Raw genomic sequence first — 15,548 nt, forward strand, 5'->3', positions numbered from 1 at the left:
AAATTATATCTAATAATATAAACATTGTATAATATATAAGTATTTATAATAAAAAGTTATATAATATAAATGTTGTGAATATAATTACACTGCATTATACTATTTACAAACAGTGTATTTTATTGAAATATATATTATATCTTTCTTTGTGGAAAGGAGGAGAGAGTGATTGCTACAGTTATGTGCAATATTTAGATACAATAGAATATTACCAAATGCACTATTTGGGACTAAGTACAAATTAGAATGCTGCCACTAGAAAGCAGGCAGTGTCAAATGAGGAGATAAAAGTGGAGAAAAGTAGCTCTTTCTACCTAAAAGAGTATGAAAAGAAATGACTTGCCTCTCAGAAAATTCCCCCAGAACCTCCCCTGGTCTCTGGGTTATCAATGGCCAGAAGTGATTTGAGCTGATTAAGAAACCTATGAATTTGGAGACAGTGCTACCTGGTTCAAACTTGGCTTTACCTTTTAGGAACCCTGGGACTGCAGAAAAATTACCTAATCTCTTTATTTCTTACTTCCTCCTTCGTAAACTGGGATAGTCCCTGTCTTTGGGGTAGTTGTGAGGATTAGATAAAATAATGTGTGTAGGTGTTCAGTGACAGGGGCCCATTATCATTGTGCCCAGGGATTTTTGTGACAAGTCTTCACTTGGGAGTGAGTAGAATATAAACCTAACACATAAAGTTAATAGATTTTTTAATATATCAATATGAAGAATACAATGCCCTAACTGGTTTGGCTCAGTGGATAGAGCATTGGCTTGAGGCCTGCAAGGTACCAGGTTCGATTCTGGTCAAGGGCCTTGGTTGCAGGCACATCCCCAGTAGGAGGTGTGCAGGAGGCAGCTGATTGATGTTTCTATCTCATCGATGTTTCTTACTCTCTATCCCGCTCCCTTCCTCTCTGTAAAAAACCAATAAAATATATTTTTTTTAAAAAATGAAGAATACAGTCCTGTAAACCTAATAATGTTTTGTTTTTAAAAAACTTATTTACAGCCGAAGAATTTTTTAAAATGTTTACTGCTAACCAGATATAGCTTGCATGCTCCTGGGGACACTACACCAAAGGCAGGCTGATCTGAGTAAGGATAATGATTATAGGGAATTTACGGTTACAAAAAATTTAACCCAAAAGGTCCAATTATCTGAGAAAACTGGGTTACATTTTGGGGAGGTCTGGCATGGCTTAAGTTATAAATAATAACTTTCCTAGCTCTAGTTTACCTGAATACTTTTCAGAATGTTATCTTATAATTTACCATTAACTCACTTTTATCTCTTAGCTTGGTCTCAACAATATCATCTGGTCACGTGGGGAGAGGGTGGGTGTGGACTCTGATACTGGAATATATTTTAATAAAAACCTTTCCTTTATTTTTGCTGATCTGGAATTTTACTCCTGTCTATTTGCTTTTGTAAGGTTTGGGTGAACTAAGCATTTGTTAGTTTCTTTATCCTCTTTCCACATTCTCAGCCCAGCAAAAAACCCTTTTCAGTAAAACGCACAAAGGACAAACTGCAGATAACCTTGTCTTTGGCATCAGCTCCCAAGAGAAGTCCAATCACTAGTGAGAGGCTTACAAAGGGCGGAAATAAGTTTAGTCTACTTTTCTGCAAATGGGTTTACAATTCCAGCTCACCTCATTCTCAGACTTTAGCAGAGAGAACAAATGACATTAAGAGAATAGAGAAACAACATGCTTTCTGGTAATACTCCCATTATTGCTGAACCCCGAGCTATTTGACAGTGACTTATAAAATTATTCAAGCTATAATTCAACTATTTTATTGCACTTGTGGTTCTAAAAGTAATGTGGTTTTGCAGCTTATACCAGGTTGCTAAGAAGCAAATAGCGACATATACACATTGATGTTTATTGTCATGGACTATTTTTGTTTATTCTTGTATTGTTTTGCTACAGAATTTTAGAATGCCTCTCAAGGTCCAAACTTAACATCAAAACTGTGAAACTTAAAAATAACTAGAAGTCAAAAGGAATTTGACATGTCTTTATATTTTTCTCTATTTCTTGTGATCATATTTTCCATTATTGGGGCCCAGTCTCATGAGCTTTCTCGGTCTCGCTTTCCATTTTCCCGATTCCCTCTCACTAGTGAAGCCTTGTTCGGCTCCCTCAACATCATCCCACCCTGGCTCTGTTTTCCTTTAGCACCTTTCAGAGGAATTTCTAGATGTTAAGGTAGCAGGGAAAGACCTAGAGGCCAGACACACATGACCCAAATGTTGAGCCTGATCTTATATTCCTAAATCTGTAAGAGTGAAAGTGATACAATTTACTATCCCAAGTAGTAGCTGAACTACATGAACCACAATTGCATTTTGAGAGTGAAGCATATCTAGGTATAAAATGCTGTATACACGGAGTGGCCAGATTATTATGACGGGCCAGATTATTATGACCACCCCATCAGTACTTCATTGACACTTCCAAAAATACTGAATATTGAAAACTTCCTAAGCAAATACTCTCAAGGTCTTATTATTATTATTTGCATAACTAATTCACTTCATTGTACTGATGGGGTGGTCATAATAATCTAGCCACTCAGTGTATATTATGTATAACATAATGTAATTATAGAGTGGGCATGATTTATTCACGTATTCTTTAATTTGTCCATACAGCCAATATTGTTGGAGTGAGGATTATGTGTTAAGCCTCTGCAACGCCTTAGAATTAATCAGAATTAGCTTTTGATTTCAGATTTAAGTTATGAACTATACTTTAAGGCTTGCTGGTAAGATTTCATTGCAAAATGAGTAAGAACCAGAAACCATTGTACCACGGAGTGGCCCTATTGATAGTAATGACCCCTTACCCCTACCCCAGTTTAGAGATGAGGTGGGTGGGCCTGGAGCCCTGCAGAAAGCCAGGACTTCAGTATTGCTTTCTAACACAGCCTTTCTCTTTGACACGTACGGCACTTTACAGAACTGTCCACTCCATCCCCATCACATTCTGAAAAGATAGAAAGTGTCATGCTTCAAACTGACTCTTTTTAGTGGATAAAGTTGAGCTCAGAATTATTATAGGACTTTTCTAAAGCATCTCACCAGGCAATGACGTAATGAAGCAATTGAGTCCTGGTTACCCACTTTCTGGTCTGTAGCGCTTTCAATTTGGGGCGATTCACCTAGTAGACCGTGATTGACTTTGTCCTTGTTAAACATGCACTTTGGTATTATTGCTTTTCTTTCATAGCAAAGGTGAGTGAGTCTGATTTAATGTCAACTGACTCATTCTCCATATGACAAATACTCTAGATGAAGGAAGGTGGACAGCGGCCTTCATCCTCAGCACGTGGGCTCTGAGCTACAAGGGGCCAGGAGTGTTAGTCATGTGTCCAGGATTTACAGCACTTGGTGACATGAACCTCTGGTCACTGATGTCCCCTGGTCCCTAATATTGACATCGTCTCCAGGGCAACGCCTTGTCCTTCTAGGATGTTATCCTGAAGGGGTCATGCCTCACACTCTGCTTGGCAACTCACATATCCAAATGCCTGTGATCTTCATACCTTATTGGGCCAAGTTCAGTTTCTGAGTCTGACATTTTGCCTAAGTGTTATGCAATGCATTGCTTTAGAAACAAACTAAATGACTGTGGTACTCCACAGGAAATACATGTACTGTAAATGCTTGATCCAACCTATATCCACCAGTTTGGTGTCTAATGTGATGAGCACATCACGAATAGGCTGGCTGAGCAGCACTGTGTTATGACACCAGTACAGTAAACAGATGTAGGGTTTTGCTGGTTTAAAAACACATTTGCAAGTCTTAAGTGCTTCATGAGCGAGACAGGTGAGCAAGGTCATGGCCAAAGCAGATCCTGTGGTAAAGGAGGGGCAGAATCTCAGCCAGCAGAAGTTAATAGAATAAAAGGATACTAGTAAGTGTAGATTCTGTACTGTGGAGTGTGCCCACCTCAGCCAAATGCACAGGACCCGTGGCTTTTGAACTTTAAGAGGTCAGCGACACCGTTGACAATGAGATAAAAGCTGCATATTTTCTGGAGAAAAATGCTCCAATCTGCAGATATTTCCAGGGTTTCGCAGATCCCCAGGGCCCAGTATGGTCATTTTGCTGGTCGTCAGTCATTCGGGATCAATTATTCATGTCGTGTTGGAGTGCAGGGAGCAAGAGGGAGGCAGACTCCACTGCAGCTGGAGGTCAGCTCCTGGACGTGCCTGCTCTGCCTTCCTGCCCTGTGTCCCACCACGTGGCCCCTCACAACGCAGCTCCATGAAAGAAGAGGCCCGGTTTCACTCCACATTTAGTAATCAACAGCAAACCAGGGGGTATTTCCCCAAAATGTGTTCAGGCCCGTTAGCAATGCAAATATAACACATGCACGAGGAGAGTTTACCTGTAATCACATAGTTATGTGAGCTGGCTCTTTACTAATTTCTGAGAAATTAAAACAGATGTTTATAAAGTATCGCCAAGTGCATCATCTAAATAGTAAAACTGCAAATCTCTAGTGTTTTAAGATAAACTGAACTGAGATGTTGCAGACTAAAACGGTTTCCTCTTCACATCAACTATTTACTCTGTGAAGAGACTGTTTTCCAGGCTGAAGTGACTGCGCTGGAAACAAGAAGCCACTGTGTGGCCCACAAAGTTGCTTTCTCCTCTTTATGGGAGACACAGGTAGTTTTATATGGACGGGATGGATGTGAAGGGTGCATCTAGATCTGTAACTAAAATATCTCATATTATGCTGAATGAAATAAGTCAGTTAGAAAAAGCTAAGACCCATATGATCTCACTCATATGTGGAATATAAAACTGAAACTCGTGAACACAAACAGCAGTGTGGTGGTTGCCAGAGGGAAGGGGTTGGGGGAGAAGTGGATCCAAATACATGGTGACGGGAGAAGATTTGACTTTGGGTGGTGGGCACAGAGTGCAATATACAGATCTTGTAACATAGAAACCCACACTGAAACCTATATGACCATATTAACCAATGTCACTCCAATAAATTTAATTAAAAAGGGGAAATCCAAAAAAAATTAAATAAACTCAGTGTTTCACATAATCACAGCTATAAACCTACTTTTGGATTTTACCTTGTCCCTGTAGATTTGCCTATCCTGGACATCCTATCTGATAAAGAGGGAATATGTTAATTGACCCTCATGCTGTCACAAAGATGGTGGCACCCACAGCCAATAAAGGAAGGAATACGCTAATTGACTGCCCCACCCTCAAAGATGGCAACATCCACAGCCAATAAGGAGGGCATATGCTAATTGACTGCCCCACCCTCAAAGATGGAGGCACCCACAGACAATAAGGAGGGAATATGCTAATTGACTGCCACACCCTCAAAGATGGTGGCACCCACAGCCACAAGATGGCAGCACCCAGTCTCCTCAGCTATGCACCTGCCTCCGGAATCCCCCAGTACCCACAGCCCCCCTGCCTCCCAGGCCTGCCCAAGGCTCAGATAACCAGAGCCAGCTGAGGCTTGCGCTGCCAGCAGTGGCAGCAGCAGAGGTGTGATGGGGGCATCGCCTTCCCCTGATTGCCAGGTTGCCTTCTGCCCCTGAGGGCTCCTGGACTGTGAGAGAGGGCAGGCCGGGCTGAGGGACACCCCCTCCAGTGCATGAATTTTCATGCACCAGGCCTCTAGTTTCATATAAATGGACATACAAAAAAATAAAAGATTTCATAAACTCCAGAATTCAATCTATTCTTATTCTTCCTCCCCTTTTCCTTACCACAAACAACAACAACAACAACAAAAACAAGATTAATATTCTGCAGATGAAACGTTAATTCAGATGTAAGGTCTTGAAAGCTTTGTGACACCACACAATTCAAAATTATGATACTTGGGTTCTCAATAAAAAATTACCACTGAAAATTACCTAAATATTTCCAAGTGATTGATGATGTGTGAAGAAGAAGAAGAGGTAAAAGTCACCATCATGACATGCAGCCGTGAGCTCCATTTTTGCTCTCTACACATGGACACTTTCTCTAACTGTGACCAGAGAAATGCTAATAAACTAAAAGTGTCTCATGCTCAGGGATGAACGGTGCCTCTGACAGTGTAAGATTTTTCCTTCTGTGCCATTTCAGTGCAATAAAAATCACAATAAATCCAAAAGTGTCTTCTTTGTAGCCCAGAAAAGCATAGTAATTTAATGAGGCTGGGGAACACTAGCTAGCAGGCCTCACACAGATGAACGCGTGTGGAGTGCTTTGAGACTATTTCAGTGGCCATGTGAGAAAGCATGAGGAAAAAGAAAAACAACCTGAAAGCAGGTAACAAGAGCTATGCAAATATATGCCATTTGACTCTAAAGTCTGTGCTAAAGGCAAGAGTTTGTGAGTTCTTTTGCACAAAAACAATCTCCAAGGGAAAATTAATTTGTCTTTCAGCCTTCTGTGTTCTGCCCCTGAGACTTGCTTTCAAGTTATTGGTGATATCACTAAGTAGGGTAGGTGGCAAAGTGATTTTCTGATGCAATTTGTCATGATGTCTGTGGCTTACTGTGAAGCCTTTAAAACACTATCTAATTGCTTCCCTCAATGCCCCCCCCCACACACACACACACACAAACACACGCCAAATGCAAACAAGTTTAAGGTAAGCTCTGCTTTGAATCGGAGACATGAAGGTTATCCACAGGATGGGGTAAAGAGAAAGAAAGAGTTTGAACAATAAGTCAGGATTCTTATTGTGGAAGTTTTCCAGGTTTCTCTGAGATGAGAGTTCACAGAAGATGTGATTTGTTTGGTGACCTGTTCATTTCCAGGACACTGATCAAATGGAAAAATCAACACATTTTCCAGAGTCAAATATAAATGACCTAGATTGTGCCACTGATGCTGTGACTATAGACAAACAGAGGATTGATGAACTACCTTATGTGATTTAAAGTTCTGTGTTGATTTTATATAGATAATTATTTCTCACATGGAGTGGTAATAAACCAGGGTTTTATTTTTTATTGATCCTCAGATTTAGCGCTTTGCTTTACCTCTAGATCATTATTTCCAGACCAAATTGTTTCTTAAGCTTCAACTTCCTCCTGTATTCTCCATTTAGTTATCTCATAGGCCCTCCAACTCCAAATGCTCCAAACTAAATATAATATTTCTTCCCGAAATCATAGTCTCCTAAGGCACCCTATCCAACAAGTTACTCATAATAAGTCATCAACAACTTATGCCCTCGTATAATATATCAAGTTCCAAATGCTGTATTTCCAATGTATTCTAACTTCTGAATACCTCTGGGATCTCTGCCTTTTCTTCTATTTCTATTCCTGTTGTGTTAATTTGAACCTCCAACATTTCCCATCCAGAATTCTATGATAAGCTTCTTCCTTCTCAGGCCAGAGGGTCCTCTGTGCTTTTCTCCAGACTAGCACTACTATGATCTTTCCAGAAGTCATCTGACCATTCAGTCTTTATGTAACATTTTCCAAGGATCTTAACCATTTTAAGGATAAAGTCAACATAGGCTATGGGTCCTCTGTCTTGATCTGTGCCTAGACTGCCTTTAGGCTCAACTTTCACCATTTTCATGGATGATTAATAAGGTTTGGGTCTTCTTTCAGATGGTTGTGTAGATAGACTTTACCGTAGTGTACTATAGAAGTACACTTGTTGAGTTATTTTTTTAAAAAATCAGAATACATTATTAGTAATTTAAAAAACCAAAAGTTTATGTGACTTTCCTCTAAACTTAAATGAAAAGCAACTTTAGTCAGGTGAAATAAAATAAAGCAAAAAATAACAGTCATGAAAAATAGATTTACATGTCCAAAATTCTTACCCAGTGTCTGCCGGAAAGTTATCACCCAACCTCTTGCTGTTTGAAATGCATCTGTCTTGAACACCAGGAGCATACTGTTATTACTGCTCTTAACATTTGGTGGAAGCTTGGAACCACAGAATTTGCCAAGAAGGGGATCACTGATGTTGTAACCATCATAAATTGCCAGGTAGTCTTGGGAGCAGGAGGTGGAGAGAACCACATCAAAATCAGTGAACCTGTAAAATGAATCTTATTAATACTGATGTTCTTCATTTGGATTTCCATGAAATAGTACCTTGAGTTTTTGTCTTTAAAAAAAAAAAAGACAAAGGCTAAAAGTGAATGTCCAAGTTTTATTTAATAGGAAATATTAGAAACAGTATACTAATCAGTTCAAAAGTTTAGCCAAATTTTTTTTGAGTAATTCAATATGTCAAAAATCGTGATAAGCACTTGGGTTATAAAAATACATTAGATATGGCCCTGAACTTCTAAGAGTTTATAATCAAGGGCATATTAATTCTCCTGAGATTAAAGTTTTGACAAGTTTAACTGCTATCATTTCAGCAGCACTTTAGTATTTCAGTCTCATTGAAAGTATGGCACTTACTATTCTCTGGTTATTTTGGGGCCATCAAGTGGAACTATCATCCTATTCTTTACTTATGGGAAGATGCGAACAAGTGGAGGAAATACTGGTTTTAGAATCAGAGCTCCATTCTTATTCCCACAGTCATTGTTTCCTTCTTTGAAAATGGAGTGTAGAGTAAAGTTAACTGAAGCAATAGGCAAAAACCAAACCGTGGTGTCAGGCATATAACAGATGTTCTTAAAAAACAAGTGACCATTATTATCGTTTTGAAAATGAGGAATATGAAATAAGTTATTTCTCATAAAATAAATTGAAAAATTGAAAAATCGATGGTAGAAAAGAATACAGTAAATTCTCTTGAATCTTAGTTGATTGCCATAGCCAGAAATTCACATTTAAGATTACTGTGGTGGTCCCAGGAACTTCACCACATTTCTTGGCTCTCTGCCTTCTGGTATTTGCTTAAGACTGCCTTTCTGTGTACACTCTGAGCTTTGACATGGCCCTAAGACTCACATCTCCACGGCCAAGGCAAGTTTTAGGTGTGATATGTTCTACCTTTTGGAAGAATTTTATGAAACCACCACTCAGTTTGCCACATTGCCTGCCCACTGCAGTAATGATCCTAGAAGCAAATGCAGAGATGAAGTTTCCATCAGCCTGAGCCCCTGAGTGACCACAAGGAGCCAGGCCTCTGGGCAGGCCACAACAGATATACTCATTCGAGTGAGAAATAAACTCACTGAGGTAAGCTATTGTGCCTTTGGGTTGTTTGTTATCACTTATAACCTATCCTGACAGATACATCCCTAACTTTTCTTTTTAAAAAAATACATTTTACTGATTTTTTACAGAGAGGAAGGGAGAGGGATAGAGAGTTAGAAACATCGATGAGAGAAGAACATCGATCAGCTGCCTCCTGCACACCCCCTACTGGGGATGTGCCCACAACCAAGGTACATGCCCTTGACCGGAATAGAACCTGGGACCCTTCAGTCCACAGGCTGACACTCTATCCACTGAGCCATACTGGTTAGGGCCCTAATTTTTCTTATGGCCTAATATGGTATTTTCTTATGGCCTAATATGGTATTTTCTTATAGCCTAATATGGTATTTTAGTCTAGGCCTTATGCTCTGTCATTTCAAGTAACTATTCACAGAGTTCCCAAATAAGCAAGGCCTTCTGACATCTTTTTTTCTTCAGGATTTTATGAGGTGTTTACTAATGGCTTACTTTTAAAATTTTTGTTTAAATTATTTATTATTTGGAAAAAAATAAAAGTTATTTGCTCTCGTGACCTCATTTTTACACTCTTCTGCTTTCTGCGTTTTCTTTCGCTAGCAGCTGTAATAAATAACACATAGCACAGAGTAATTTGATAAGATTTAACAATAAAATACTTGGAAGAGCTTTAAGAAAAAAAGGATCATTTTTTATTTTTTCAAAAAGGTTCAATTGGCTGATTTTTTTCAAACTGATGATGAAGATCCAGATGAAAAAATTATTTAACCACACTTAACATTAAATGTTCTTGTAAAGGAAGATGAAGGCAGAACAATAGCTAGATAATTTCTACTTTTATTCTCAATAGGCAACATATTTATTTTCTACAACATAAATTTACAAAGAAAAAGAACAATTTGAGTGTCTAGGAGGACTCAAAGCTATTTTGGCTTTTTATTTGGCACCATTTTCCCAAAAGAGCAGAGAAGCTTCCTGGAAAAATCCCATGAAATATCCCATGGCATATTTTGAGAGCCTTCCTACAAGGAAGTATGTTTTACTAATGTCTACAACTTCTGCAGCACCTAGAATACTAGAATAATATCTGTTTCATAGACAGTAGTCTCAGAATATTACAATAATTATTCAAACATGGTGATATAAACTTTGATATAGTGTGAGGCCCAGAGCCCAGGCAGGAAACAGAAAGAAAAACACACACATGCACACACACACACACACACACACACACACACACACACACCATAACCCTATACATGTAAGAAACAAGTCTTGGGCTATAATGGCAAATGACAAGAACCATTCCTCATGCTTCCATTCTGGGCAGGCCATCCCTTCACAGGCCTCCTGCACTGGTCATTTGGCAATGTCTTATTTTTCTTTTGTTTGTTTTTTTGCTCCTAGGATTTAAAGGACTTTTTGGCTCTGGGGCATAGCTTCCTTACCAATCGTCCCAGGTGAGATCTGCAGTTTCCTTCAAGGCCCTACCTATAGACCACTCGCTGTCTGACACAGTCCAGCCCTTGGACCCATCTGGTACATGAGGCCTCCGGAGGTAAATTGCAGAGACTTTATGGTTTTTAGGGGGAGGTGGGTAGGAGTGGTCCTAGCCCATCATGCTCCTATAAAAGTTCTATATTGCTGCGAACTCTGCCAACCCTACCACAGATTTTCCTACCACAAACCGTACATTCCAGAATACCCATTTAGATGAAAGCAATGTGGGACTTTATCACTGGAAAACTGGAGGCTACATTCCCTTCATCAGACTTGGGAGAAAGTAGGATTAGGGAAAATTCCACTGATGTGAGATATCTTGAATAGCACCAACTTAGAGGTGTTCTGATACACAAAAATACATTTCTTAAGTAGTTAGAAGAAATTTTACCCTTTCAGAGATAGCATAGGAATATACTAGAGACATGGTATTGGGAGGAAACCTGACATGGATTCAGATATTGACCCTTCATTTAATAGTGCATCACTTTGAGAAAGTTATTTAACCTTTCTGGAGCCTCAGTTTTCTTATCAATACAATAAGATGAATAATATATACCTTATATGCCTGTTTTAAGAAATGAATAACAGAATTATGGAAAGTGTTAAAGGTTTTTTTTTGTGTATAAGTGCCCAACAACTGGAAACTCTCTCTGTTACCCTTGGATTTCAAAATTGTCTTATAACTTTACACCCATTATAAGCTCCTTTGAAACTGTTAGAAAATTTTAACGAGTGGAATGCCTGTTTTTCTTCCTTACCTGGTAACCATGCGCTACTGGCTTGTGTGGAGGGTAGGAGGCCTGTTTCCCAGGTTTCCACAAGGACCTCAATCTCCCTTCCTCCCTTCTATGTTCTGATGAGAATCGATGCTCTCCATTATTAAGGAAAGCCTAGCCGTAAATCAAGCTAAAATGGTTTTCTTAAGAAGGTGAATTTGTCTTACATACTTGAGCAGAATTACTTTGTTGTCTCTCACAGTGATGTTATACAAGCAGTACATGTCGTTAGGGTAGTCTGAGTATGAATAGGCAGGGCTTTTGATAATTCCAGTGGAGAAGTTGAACACACCACCACAGGCTGCAATGAAAGAGGGGAATATGCAGAGAACAATTAATACTCGCACCATGGAAAAATAGTTTTGGAATAACCTTTACTACTGTACCTTTTTCTCCTGAGAGATAACTATTATTTTTTTTTCTTAAAGCTCCCTTCAGTGTGCTTACAACTAATTCTGATTTTTCTACCAAGGCAGAAGGAGGAAACAGTATGGTGAGAAGCAGGGAAGAATATTTAAGGCACCTCTTAGATGGAATAAGTCTGAGTCAAATTAATGGCCAGAGTGAAAACAGTGAGGAGAAACATTTCACGTGTTGGGTGTGACTGTCCCTTCTCTATATTTAATTCATAGGCTCAGAGGGATGACAGTGATAACTGGAAATGTAGAAAAGGCAAGCAGAATCCAAGGCACATTGTGGGCACATGAACCCAGGAAGGTCTGCCCACTAGAAATCTTCAATATCGATTCGAGTCTCCTCTGTCAAAAATAGGCTATTAGAAAGTAAAGTACTGGAAATCATTTTTTGGAACATTTGAGCGTAGTTCCCTCTGTGGGCCCCAATTCATAGCCCCTGGGTCCCATGTATTTCTATTTAGTGTGAGACTGGTAAGGATTCTACTTGCCCACATTGGTGTTACTGGCATGAGGAGGCCAGGCCCACTCCCCAGCCGGACCCCAGCACTCAACTGCCCAGAGCCCTTAGTTACTCCAGTTAGTCAATAAACCAACAGTCATAATATTATAATAAACCTATTGTTTTTAATATAAAATTATTATTTTTGCTTGGACTTACATATAAGGAGGATCAGGTTGTGCCACTTAATGATGGAAAATGCCCTCCCATTATTACAGTGAGAAAGATTTATGTTTATTTTGTTACTAGAGGCCCGGTGCACAAAAATTTGTGCACTCGGAGGGAAGGGGGGGCCCTCAGCCCGGCCTGTGCCCTCTCACAGTCTGGGACCCCTCGGGAGATAATGCCCTGCTGGCTTAGGCCTGCTCCCGGGTGGCAGAGGGCAGGCCCAATCGTTAGGGGCAGCCCCTGGTCGGGCGCAGAGCAGGGCCGATCAGGGGGTTGGGGCACCGCCACTCTCACACTCAGGGCAGGGTTGATGGGGAGGTTATGGCTCTATCCCATCACGCACAGAGCAGGGCCCGTGGGGTGGGGGGGTTGGGGCGCCGCACCCTGTCACACACAGAGCTGCAGGGTGATCAAAGGTTGGGGAGCTCCCCCATATCAGGCACAGAGCAGGGCTGATCAGGAGGTTGGAGCGCCTTCCCCTGTCACAAACAGAGCCGCAGGGCGATCAGGGGGTTTGGGCGCTGCCCCCTGTCACGCTGATCCCAGTGCCAAGAGGCCTCGCAGCTCCACTGATCCCAGTGCTGGGAGGCATATTACCCTTTTACTATATAGGATAGAGGCCTGGTGCACGGGGGGGGGCCGGCTGGTTTGACCTGAAGGGGGGCCTTGATCAGGGTAAGGGTCCCCCCTGGGGTGCCTCGCCAGTCTGGGTGAGGGGCTGAGGGCTGTTTTCAGGCTGGCAGGTGACGGAAGCTCCCAACTGCTCCTTTTTGTCTTTTTAATTCTGGGCCAGCTTTAGCTCTGAGGCTCCAGCTCTTAGGCCTCCAGTGCTGAAAGTAGGTATCAGTTTGTTTCGGTTCTTAAGTGAAACAATGTATAACTTCAGCTCTGACTCCAGCTCTGAGATCCCAGCTAGCTGAAAGCTGGTTTCTGGGGTTTTATTTAACTTCTATATTTGTTAGAATGTTTCAAACTGCAGGCTCAGAGGCCTGCAGCGGCAGGGGGGGGACGTTGGGTTCCTCCATCACTGAGGCAAGCAAGCCTCATGTTAGTTTCAAGCTGCCTGGCTGCAGGCGGCCATCTTGGCTGACAGTTAATTTGCATATCTCGCTGATTAGCCAATGAAAAGGGTAGCGGTCGTACGCCAATTACCATTTCTCTTTTATTAGATAGGATGTTATTCTAAAATTAGAATGGGGTTAGTATATTTTGATGCTATCTCTATGGTTTATAAACTATCAATGGACATTTTCTACTTGCATCTCTTAGAAATGAGAAACAAATGGTGGCTGCCATGTAAGGCTGTTTGCTTATTGATGTATTTCACCTCAGCTAAGCCCACTTTGCAGGGAAAGCTACTCTCCATAAGTATGCATGTGCTCAGACCCCTGTGGACGTATGGAGTGAATTAAATGTCAGATTGGTGTGGCCATTACTCCGTTTCATCGTGTACACAATTATGTGGCCTCTGAACGCTTATCAAAGCCTAAATAACCCCCAAATTTGTACATGTCAGGATTTGAAATCTTATCAACAAAACTCTCTATTCATCCAAGATTAGTGAAAGGGGAACAGAGATCTTGCCAAAGTATATTGTTTTGTGTTTTGTCTTTACTTGGCCAAACCCATTGCTAAAAGTAGGAAGTTAAATAATTATCTTTCAAATAAATTACTGTTCCCATCCACAGATAAGACTGGAATATTTACTTACTCATGATAAAGGGCCTTCACAGTTCATTCATGTGAGCTGCTACCTGAGTCCTGACCCCATTTGTAAAGTGTAATTGTCTGTGGCTTTGTAGGTCTGTTGGCACAACCAGAATAGAACTGAGCAATGGGCATCCCCCCAGTTGTCTTATTGATAAAGAAATAGATTATTTGTTTTATTCTTTTGGTACAACTGGTGTTTTGGAAAGTTACGTCATTGCTTTATATTCTTTTAGCCTTTAATCCCTCGTTTTTCTAAAACACTGTGTGCAAACTTCCACACAGCCACCAGTAGAGTCTCATATGAATGAAGTGGGGAAAAACACTGTCAGGAAACTAACGAACCAAGTTTATTGCAAGAGAAGAAAGGGCTACTCAAAATGGTGAAATATAGTTTCATGATTTTCAAATAAGCAGGTTAAATTGTCTTTAAAGAATTAAAAGATCCTGGTAGCCACAGAGGCCTTTGCCCAGTGTTGACTTGTCTTCTCACTTTGACTTTGACATGAGAAGCTGCAAATTATCAGTGTTTCCTTTCCCTTTAAGACAGCGGTTCTCAACCTGTGGGTCGCGACCCCTTTGGGGGTCAAATGACCCTTTCACAGGGGTCGCCTAATACCATCAGAAAACACATATATAATTACATATTGTTTTTGTGATTAATCACTATGCTTTAATTATGTTCAATTTGTAACAATGAAAATACATCCTACATATCAGATATTTACATTATGATTCATAACAGTAGCAAAATTACAGCGATGAAGTAGCAACAAAAATAATTTTATGGTTGGGGGTCACCACAACATGAGGAACTGTATTAAAGGGTGGCGGCATTAAGAAGGTTGAGAACCACTGCTTTAAGACCTGCGCTTTTTGTATGTTGTTGAAAAAAATCCTACCAGAAGACCATAAAGATATTCTTTTAGTTTTTTCTTAAATTTATACAAATTGCTTTTCTTTTTGTTAATAATCCTCACCTAAGGATACATCTTTATCGATTTTTAGAGAGAGAGAGGAACGGGAAGGAGAGAGAGAGATAGAGAGAGAGAGAGAGAGAGAGAGAGAGAAACATAAATAGGATGCCTCCCAAATGAGCCCCAACCAGGGTTCGAACTGCAACTGAGGTATATATGTGCCCTGACCAGGAATTGAACACTTAATCTTGTGTGTGTGTGTGTGTGTGTGTGTGTGTGTGTGTGTACAGGCTGATGCTCTAACTGAGCCAGCTGGCCAGGGCCAATATTGTTTTTCACATTAGCAAACTGACAAAATGCAATGGGCATCTGGATAGTCCAGGCCAAAAAAGTCACTTCAAAGTAATGTCCAAACAG

General features: G+C 40.5%; 1 protein-coding gene across 1 annotated transcript in view; it reads right to left on the reverse strand.

Moving 5' to 3' along the window:
* CUBN (cubilin) overlaps positions 1-15,548 on the reverse strand; it is a gene marked incomplete at its 5' end in the record, with an annotated part of 224,139 nt that overhangs the window by 40,591 nt on the left and 168,000 nt on the right. Inside the window, 2 exons of the mRNA XM_006766043.2 lie at positions 7,828-8,045; positions 11,596-11,725. Of these exons, the coding sequence (XP_006766106.1) occupies positions 7,828-8,045; positions 11,596-11,725 (348 nt within the window). The remainder of the gene's footprint in view (positions 1-7,827; positions 8,046-11,595; positions 11,726-15,548) is intronic.

This window comes from Myotis davidii, unplaced genomic scaffold (genome assembly GCF_000327345.1).
Source record: "Myotis davidii unplaced genomic scaffold, ASM32734v1 scaffold1120, whole genome shotgun sequence".
NCBI classification, from domain to species: Eukaryota; Metazoa; Chordata; class Mammalia; order Chiroptera; family Vespertilionidae; genus Myotis; species Myotis davidii.